The sequence below is a fragment of the Cibotium barometz genome, chromosome 3 (genome assembly GCF_041138505.1).
Source record: "Cibotium barometz isolate CiBa-2024 chromosome 3, ASM4113850v1, whole genome shotgun sequence".
Taxonomy (NCBI): domain Eukaryota; kingdom Viridiplantae; phylum Streptophyta; class Polypodiopsida; order Cyatheales; family Cibotiaceae; genus Cibotium; species Cibotium barometz.
In genome coordinates, this window is record NC_141048.1 from 59,964,888 (window position 1) to 59,975,260 (window position 10,373).

General features: G+C 40.7%; 1 protein-coding gene across 2 annotated transcripts in view; it reads left to right on the top strand.

Moving 5' to 3' along the window:
• Positions 1–2,103, top strand: part of LOC147640336 (uncharacterized) — a 3,487-nt gene extending 1,384 nt beyond the window's left edge. Inside the window, exons 3-7 of one of the 2 annotated variants that reach the window (XM_086779374.1) lie at positions 85–333; positions 451–558; positions 1,085–1,243; positions 1,434–1,550; positions 1,645–2,103. In XM_086779374.1, the coding sequence (XP_086635500.1) occupies positions 85–333; positions 451–558; positions 1,085–1,243; positions 1,434–1,535 (618 nt within the window). In that variant the 3' untranslated portion in view covers positions 1,536–1,550; positions 1,645–2,103. The remainder of the gene's footprint in view (positions 1–84; positions 334–450; positions 559–1,084; positions 1,244–1,433; positions 1,551–1,644) is intronic. The other variant, XM_086779382.1, reaches the window with a different exon arrangement.
• The last annotated feature ends 8,270 nt before the right edge of the window (positions 2,104–10,373 follow it).

Sequence of the window (10,373 nt, forward strand, 5' to 3'; positions counted from 1 at the left end):
ATTGTATCTCTTGAGTCCCTGCATATCCTTCAGTTTGAAGAGCAGTGGAACAAATGTGCTTATATGTTGCTTTGGTATTGGCAGTATTTCAATAATGGGAACTGCTATTATGGTGCCTTCTGTAAGGACTCACAAGATGGCTGGGGAACATTTTATTGGCCTTCTATGAGGCGCAAGTTTGAAGGAGAATGGGTGACAAATCAACCTTACAGCGGTTACTATTCACAAATAGACACGAAAGATTTCGAGCTCATTGGAAAAAGGCTCCTTCAGAACTGTCCTCAATCAATCTTTTGCCTCTTGCATGACAAAGTTTCCACTGAAGAAAGAGAGGTTACCATTTGTAGTCATTCAACTACCATTGTCTAGCACACATTTGCGCACGCAGACACACACACACACACACACACACACAGATTTTTCTCACAGCAAGTTTGTGGCCACCAACAGATAGCGGAACTTAATCTGCAAAATCCCATTCGGACAATATTTAATGTCATATCAGTGCTCCGATCTCTCAGGGCTGGTGACCATGATTCCAAAGTTTTGTTCAAGACTGTAAGATAACCTTCTGTCTGATTATTTTCAAGGCCTTTATGATCAGTCTGCACAGACATTGCCATGGAAACTTGTTTTGAGTGTGTGTGCAGGCGTGCTTTTAAATAGATTGATGAATGTGTATGTTGATGCATGTTCTGTTCTGTGACGAAGGGAGTTCAGAGTGTTGCTTTTACAAATATAGGAGGTCATAGCCCACAGTCATGTTATGCATGTTGAACAATGATGTATTGCACACACTTGTGTGTGCACGTGTAAATGGATGATGGATGGATGAAGCATGGATGGGTGGATAGATAGATGCATATGTTAATGCCCATTCTGTTCTGTAGTGGATCATAGCTCACATTTATGTTATGCATGCCGATCATCAATGTTTGCTACATCTCTTGTGAAGTCAATGCTGCATTGTGTTTGTTGCACATGTTCAAGTACATGCTTGTTTGCTGCCCATCAACAAGTTGGAAGAATGCGTCTTTACGGAAGGGCATCATTTCAACTTCTTTTGGGACCATTTGATGTGCAGCAAGTTGGAAGACGGGAGAATTTAACATCTGCTCAGTTGCAAACATTGGAGAAGTTATTTGAAGTGATGGTTCCCATGACCGATAACAAATCTCGACTTCAAGTGATGCACCTTCGCAGGATGCTTGTCCTTGCTCGGATAAATCCTGACATTGGTCAGGTCTGTGGAGTCCTTTTCTTTGCATGGTTCTACCATCCATCAGCTATTTCTGGTCTTGCCTTTGTATACTACACAAATGAGAACATAGCAGTATCCTTTTTGTGTTGGGAAGAAATGTGTGAGCAATGTTAAAGATAAAAGATGTATCTGTGAATCCATGAGAATCTTTGGTTTGAATGTGTGGTGCCAGGGAGAGAAGCTACTTGCACATCTACGAACATGCGCAACTGGAAGAACTAGTGTAGGTTTTGATGAACTCTTGCTGTACATCCTGCAATATCACCATCCATGAGCAGCTTCCGTAAAGGTTTGGCCTCATATAATGCCCGGCAAATTACCTTAAGCAATGCATGCTCCTTTAAAAAATGGTACGACACTAATTTGCATTTCAAATACTACAGGTTTGATGTCTATGGAAGAGCCTTTCTGATTGAAATTCCAAGATTGGGATCTTGATTTCTTTAATGCTTGTTTTTTGTGTGGATACATTATGTGAAGTTATTAACACTGCAGTATGTGAAGTTCAAACTCTGACACCTAATATAATTCATTACTGTATCTCAAAAGGAAAAAAAAGTGTGAACACTGCGAGTTATAAACACACTGAAGGATTATGGACTGTTCAGCATTCTGCCAAGGTAAGTGGTTAAAAGGGCTTTATCAAAGTACAATTAAGGTTTGCAAGTAAGAGGGGCAACATTGCATAGCGTGTGGTCGTGTTTGTGGACTATTCTGGGCAGTTCTGCTTGTTTGACAAAAAGGTCAAGGTGTAGGAAAGAAACATATGCATAAGGTCTTGATAGAATAATTAATTTATCGCAAACCCTTCCTCATTTTAATCTCGAAGAGAATTACGAAGGCTTAACTTCAAGTTCATTGTAGACTTTGCTTCAGGATTAAAACAAAGGTTTTTGAAATTTAAGAGGATAAGGTCCTTGATGTCGATGGTGATGATGATGAAAATCATTGTATTGTATATAATATCAAGCTTCAGAGTTGTAGAGAACAACATGACACATCAAATTGCCATGCATAGCTACAACTGAAGCTCAAAGTTCACATGACAATTAGCAAACAAACTCTCAACTCACAATGCTCAAAGTTTGCATGGCTTTTAAAAGTGTTAAAATAGGAAAAACCTTTGCAAGGCAGTGCAACAATTTTTTGAGAGCTGCTCATTTTGAAGTTTGCCAAGAGATGATCTTGCCAAGGAAAAAGTATAGCAATACAATAGTTTCCTAAAAATTCTGAAGGACGAATGCATTCCGATCCAATTTGAAGAGATAAAACTAAGATCTAGTGGTAGACTGTTTTTATAATGTTGGATATAAGATGGGCTTTTAAATACATTATCTAAGCTCAATAGAGAAGCGTGTGTCATGGCATTCCAAAGAGCTCTATAGAAAACAACAAAAAATGACTCCTTTTAGCGTGGAGACAGGGTTCAAACACCATAGGTGTCAATGTTTCAACATGTGGCTGTGAGGTAACCATTCCAGGCTTGAGCAAGAGTCGTGTCACCCCTAGTAACTTGCACATAATGTAAGAGGTACTAAGTGAAAGTATATTAATGGACAGCATTATGGTAAAGAGCGAGTCAAACTAGCTCAAGTCGCTAAGCTACATAGTAAGTTTACTTGCTACAACTTACCTAGGAAGTTTACATGTTTCATTGTGAGCTAGCAACTCTCTCTCTCTCTCTCTCTCTCTCTCTCTAAACCTCAAAGTAGAAGATCTACATGGAGTTGGGGTTGAAGTGAACAAGAGATGATTGACTAGTGGATTTGTAGCATGTTTGATTTAGCTTTACAACATGGGATGCCATTTCAATGAACCACAAATCCTATTAGACCTTATCACAATGGAGAAGACGAAAACCAAATAGGTAACTATGGCACTATCATGGTTGGCTTTACTATGACTAAACTTTTAAGCACTACCATGGAATACATACAAACCTAGCACACAGGTGGAAGAAGTGAACTTTTGGGTCAGCAAGTTTTTCCACATGTGAATAACACTATTGACCACTTGGTAACCCTTAGAGTGCTCATTGAGAACCCTTAAAGGATTGTACTACTTTTTTGTATATTTCAAGAAAGCTTTTGATATGGTCCTTAGAGGGTGTTTGGAGGACGAAGGAATTAAAAGTTGCACCCAAGGTCATTTTTGCCATTGACTAAATTTATGAACAACTAAAATCCTATGTGCGTATGGGAGAATTAGTAGGGATATTAGGGGTAAAACAAGAATATCCTCTATCACCCACTCTTTTTGGAATTATCATTGATAGTCTTGAAATGCATGGTACTCAATTTTGCTAGATAGGAAAATACGCTTTCTTATTTCATATCTTAACAATGGTGTAGCAATGACACACTCGGTGGTGGATGCCTACATCCTAATTATTTCTTCCATGATCAATATTGTAAAGTGGATTAATAGTCAATTTTATTATACCAAAACTAGTATATGGAAGTTGTGGATACCTTCAAATACCATGGTATTGAAGTACCTTCAAACCACAAATGGCAATAGTGTGTGGTTCCTCAGATTGAGGTAGGCAAAAGGGGATAATATGCATTTGAAAACATATGCGAGAAGGCTAAAATCTAGAGTTGGACTCTATGTCGCTAAAATATGGGGAGGCCACATGCTGCCCCTCACATAGTAATACATTAAAAGGGTTCAAAAGAAGTTTCCTATGCAACGGACCTCCTATACACTTCTCTTCCTTGAAGAAGAAAGCATGCACATTGAGGTCTTAAGGATACATACATAGGCTAAAGGAGAGCCTGAAAAATTACCCTTATTCAAATTTTCAAAAATAGCACGAGAGCAAGTGCAAGAATAATATGCTAAGATCGGGATGGTTGGTGGACAACAAAAGGTGTTTTTCTTGATGAAGTTTTCTTTATCTCACCAAGGCCTCCATAGATCCAAGCATTTCTTCAACGATAATGTCTTACTACCTAGGAAAGTAAAGGTGGCTCTAGATATTAGCACTACACATTAGCAACCAATACTATCCACATGCTTCTTTTCTTTGCAAATAGAAGTCATAAAACACCCCCCCTATTTAACAAAACTAATCCCATAATATGCCATTTACAGCATCCTTTTGATTTGACTCAACTCTCACCATCTATGAAGTATGACTCGATGTACTCAACAAGAGATCTTGCGATTTGACTCAACTCCCAACCCATGGAGTTAGTCAAGCGGAACACCCACATTTACTTCCACAAAGAGATATGGTTTGGTGTGCAATTTGCCATTAAAAGCATACAAGCATGGAGTGTCTACTACTATGGCCTAGACACAATAACATTATTGTGCTCATTGTTGCTAACGCCATGGGAACCATGCTACAAATCTTTTTTGGTACCACGGAAACCTTGCACCACAACCTATGCTCTTAGTGCCCATTTGTAAGAAGCCTATACCAAAATGTATGTACAGACCACCACTAGTACCATACCCATCTCCGGTATTACAACCCAACTCATTTTCTCTTGGAACTGCACATCGGTATAACAATACTCGATGACTTTGCCAGCGATACTTTGAGAGTTTAGAACAGGAGAGCTATGAGTCATATAAGCAAATTATATATGCCACACACTAATGTAATAGTACTCGGTGACTTTGCAAGAGCGATATTTTTAGAGTTTGGAATAGGAGAGCTATGAGTCATACATGTAGATATCCTGAACAACCCCCATCCATTGACTATGCCTCCTTGTTCGAAGCTATAGTGCAATAAAGGATGTGAGACTTCAATAACATGTTGCGTAGGCCACCTCTCAAATGTTTTCATCACAAGGGCATGCATCATGTTGTTGAGTATCCCCATAGAGCCGTTGCATCAAGTGCCCTAACTCCATCCCTGAATTTAGTGCTAGCAGACCCCAATTGTCATTCCATATATGAAGGCACATGTTATAAATGTGGATTCAAACATGCTTTTAAGGATTGTCCCAACATAGTGACAATCGATCAAGTGCGAGCATTAGCCCCACTTAGGCGAGCCTAGCTTGTTATGCATACAAGGAAGATTTATTTATACAATCTCGCTTAATGTCATCATCATCACAAGGCGGCTCCAGACCAAGATGAGGGTAGTTACCAAGGAAACATCCAGGGAAACTAAGAAGAAAGCTCACATTTAAACCTCAAAGAGCCAGCAAGCAAAGAGCTTCAGGCACACACCCCAAAGGCCATAGTAGCCTTGAAAAAGCTAAAGGACTAGAAAGTAGAGGTCTAAAAAAAGAAAACCTCAAAGAGCACATGAAAATGCAATGCACGATCATTTGTTAAGGGTAACAATAATTGAAATTGGTTCACACGATAGCTCCAAAGCTACCTCCCTCGCGGTAATGGACGATCTCCTGCTCAAACTAGCTCTTCCCAAAGGGAAGAAACCCATTGACTAGGCATACCTTCCAAAGAAACTCAAAGAGTCAGCCAAGCCCATGTTGGATAAGGAGCAAAGAGACAATCCCAAGTGCTTGTAAGGAAGGTGTAGAGGCTAAACTAGAGCTTGTATTTAAGCAAGTGGTTGAGTATGAACCACTAACTCGTTGTGATTGTATCATCCCAAACCCTACCCAGAGCCAAAGGCTATGGTTGAACTTGTGACCATTTTCAAGAAGCCACAAAAAGAGCTAGTTTTGAAGCCTCTACCTCTAGAATCGATCCAACCAGATTCTGCATTACTTAATGTAGTAAAGGAGGACTCAGTGGGAGGTGGAAGTTGGAAGTTGGACTTCCATGGGTCATCATAGTCACCATTTTCTCCAATGTGATAGGTGATGACTTTATTTCGGCTCCATTAGAGGTATCACCTTATAGTAGTGAAGGATTAGTGCATACACATCCCCCCCTACACATTGGAAGGTCAGCCCACCTTCGAGGGTGAGTACAAGCCAAGCACATATAAATATTGCATGAGGGACATAGAAAGCCTCATAGCCTTCTTATACTTAGAAGTCAGAGTCCCAATCACTTCTCTTTTAGGAAATTCTCAACTTCGGAGAGACTTATTTGAGTGGATGACTAGGAACTTAGGAGTTCACACTCTTGAACTTGAAGAGGAGGAGGATGTGGAGGATGACTCGTGCCACATTGAGCACTCTTTTCTTCCATACCCAAGACAAAAGGACGGCCAAAAGTGGGAACATAAGAGCCCACACTCCTAAACTTTAAGAGGATGAGGATGCAGAGGATGATCCATGCCACATTGTGCACTCTTCTTTTCTTCCATACCCAAGACAAAAGGATAGCCAAAAGTGCCCATGACCCACTCGAAAGCAATGAAATGAATGCCAAGCTACCTTTCTTTTATAAAGGCATGATAGTCTCTACAATCTTGGATCGTCAGCATAATCACCACGACAGACCTAGGGAAGCCCACCACTTGTAGCCTCATGGTCAAGCTTGTCATCACAAACACAAATAAACCTTTGGACATCCTCCAAGATATAAAGATTAAGACCATCGGGATAAGCTTCCACCACACATTTATGGTGATAGATTTTTAGAGAAGAGAGTTGTATGCCTCAGAAGGCCTTACATAGAAGAGAGTTGTATGCCTCAGAAGGCCTTACATAGAAGATGCAATCACATTTATGTACACAAAGGTAACTAGTCCTTGAAAACAACCTTAAAATAAGGGAAGACTCATTCCATGGGTCAAAACATTCTCGCCCCAATGAGTCGGACACAACTGTGGAAGGCCTCACAACAATGAGATAGATTCAATAGTGTCTGTGGAAGCCGTATGTAATGGAAGTCACACGGCTCTGATATCACGACACATTGAGTGGGTTGAACTCCCTTAAAACTTTCATACTGAATAGCTTGGCAAGTCTCCTTGTCTTCATTGGGAGACGGGGTGGGAATCAAACTCTGGGTATTGTCTGGGTGAGTGTTGAGTGGCGGTACTACATCCCCGAAAGCTAAGCCTAAGTTGAACTGGATGGGGGCAAGGGATGGCTACAGGTCATGGCTATGGGAAAACCAAAGGTGCCATTTATTTGAAAAAACTCGACAACTGCTTTGACCATGTCAATTGATGTTTATAGAGCTTGTAGTAAGATATTACATGGTGAAGATGAGGACAAAGAATATGAGCTACTCCTGGAGGCTACCAACTGTAAGGATTGGATTCACGTTTTGGCAACCATGAACACTCTTCCACAAAAGCTTGGCATAAGGTTTGCATGATTGGATGGTACAAAATCACATCCCCATTCATGCTTAACGCATTTGATACGAAACCAACGATGGAACCCACTTGCCTTAGCTAGAGTTCCCTATAAAGACCAATGATGTGCATGGCCTAACTATGAAAAAATCTCCAAAGCTAAAGAAAGTCAGGAAAACCTCAAATGTTAGCTTGAGCTTAGCAACCGACATTCAATTGGGTCCCAACCAGGCTGTTAAAAGTCTAAGGCCTCTACGAATCCCTACATTTGGGTTTCAAAGTGAAGAAAACCTGTACCACAAGCCTCTGCAAAACCACACCATCAAATGCCAAACCAAAGATGGACTAGAGACTAAAATCCATGTCTCCAATGCCAACCCCAAAGATCAAATAAGAATGGAGAGAAGTGGGTTCCAGCGGCTTGTGAAACTAGAGCCATGAGATTTATCCTTGATCTAGAAAACTGGCATGAGAAACCATGAGCTTAGATTTATCCTCGACACAATATGAGGTAATCCCTTGAGGGGGATTTCTAGGAATCAAGGTCTTACCTATGTGTGTGAAAGGCTTCTAAGTATGGATAAATAGAAGATAATGTGTGTGTGTGTGTGTGTGACATCCTCTAAAGGGAGTAAACAATCACGTAAATATTTATGTGTGTATTTATTTGTGAACCTCCTCTTATAGGGGTCACAATAATATCTAGATATTTGTGTGATGTGACATAAGTAGTGATGTGAGGGAGGAGCCTTTGGGCCTATAAAGGTCTTGTACTTTCAGTGAAGAATTGATCTAATATAATCACATCATTTGAGTTGTGCTAAATATCTCACTCGCTCTCAATCTTGTCTCTCTCTATCTCACTATCGACTCTAACGCAATAGCAATGGCTATCATCTTTGACCCTCCATAGCTGCAACCCTAGTATGGGTGTTTTTAACAGTTCCCTATGGGTGTATGCCTCCAAACTTGAAGATTGCTTTAATTTAATGCTTTCTTTGGACATTTACTCCAACATCCCTTTTCTTGGGGAGTCAAGATCATTATTTATTAATTCACGACAACGTACTTTGCCCATCCAGAGACATCCAACAATGTACTTGGAGGGTTAGCATTGACGAGGTTAGTTGCAAGTGCATGTGTGTTTTCATACCATGAGGAGAAAGATGTGGAAAAAATGGTGATGTGCTCGTAGTGATTATTGAGGTAACGTGCATCAACAATGGGGAGAAGGTGTCCCTTGTGGGTGTACTCCAAACTCGAAGATTGCTCCACCTCACTACGTTCTTCAACTCTCTTGACTACTTTCTTCGACATTTACTAGACATCCCTTCTCTTGGGGAGTCAAGATCATTAATTATTAATGCATGGCAATGCACTTTGCCCATAATTGCTGCTACAAGGGTGATCTCTGTGGCTCAAGGGATTTGGTATTAAGCACTGGGGATAGAGGCAATGTGAATCAATGGGTGGTGGGGCTGAAGTCTTACTGAAGGTTCCTCTCCTGATTTGAGGAAAGTCTAGGTGATGGGTCATATAATGGGCCAAGCTTGTGAGACGATGAGACTTAATGTAGGTACTTGCACCTATAATACACACATGGGATCTACATCTAGTAGACACATCAATAGACACTGATATCTCAAGCACCTACATTAAGTCTCATCGTCAAAAATAGTCATATGTAGTAAGCTAGTCTCACTTACATTAAGTTCAAAGGGCCTATGGGGAATAGTTGGGAGGGGACATGTGTGTGTGTGTGTGTGTGTGTATGTTACCATTTATAGAGAGTATGCATGTGTAGGCATGGGTGTGTGTGTGTGTGTATGCTATGTGCACATAGGTGCATTTGTGTGTTTTTAATTTCTTATCGTTTTTAGTTTACACAAGCTAGGTATATGAGCTATGAGCACTAGACCACTGTCTTTGCTGGCACGCTTGACTATTTTGTCTTTCTAGTTCCAGCTGCTAGCAAGTTGGTGTTTGCGATCTGGTGCACATAGGAGTTGTGGAGTCCTGGTGATCTTTTTGAGCCTTAGGGTTTCTCAGTGGTGCTGTTGAGGTGTGTGCATGGCACTCTTTGGTGGACACCATGGGTGGCCCTTCTTTGATGGAAACATGGATGGGTAATGCCATTGCACATGGGAAAAGTATTGTCTCTTGTTACTTGGCATCCACGAACTCCCCTGACTTCTCTAAAGGTGGTGTCAGCATCTAAGTGGGATGAGTATGTCCAAGAGATTGTTTCCTTAGTCTTCCAAGTTCTAAGGTGGTATGAGATGAAGGATAAGGAGAGAGAGGGCATGAAAGGGAAAGATGGTGTTGGTTGGAGATATGCATAGAGCGGTGTTTACATTATTTTGTATCCATGGGAAAGCTAAGGAGAGCACTTGATAGATGATGTTGGTTGGGGGTATGCATAGAGGATCAGCGTGCATTATTGCATATCCATGGGAAAGCAAAGAAGAGCACTTGATAGATGGTGCCTTTGCTATGTTTTTTTGTGTACTTTTCAGGTCCTAGATTCGCATAAAAAAAGAGAAGGTTTTTTGTGGAGTATAATCATGGGCTACATATAAGGTGCTTTTATTATCCAGAGGCTATGATGAATAGATGAGTGGTTTGTGTCTATTAGGGGCTAGATTTTGTGTGCATCCTCCATGGGGGGAAGAACGTGTAGAAGTTCATGCTCATAAAGATCTTAGTGTGGACCTATTATATTCTGTCAGTTATGAGACAATAGAACAAGGTCTTTGTCTACCTATGGTTGATTTGGAGACTCTTGTGTACATAGGCAATCTGCTTGGAGAAGAGCATCGAGAGGGAGTAAAAGCATGAACCACAGTGTGCTTAGATGGGCTAACTAAAAGAGGCAACTATAGCTATGGACACAATTGATGATGAATAGTGGGATTGGCCTCT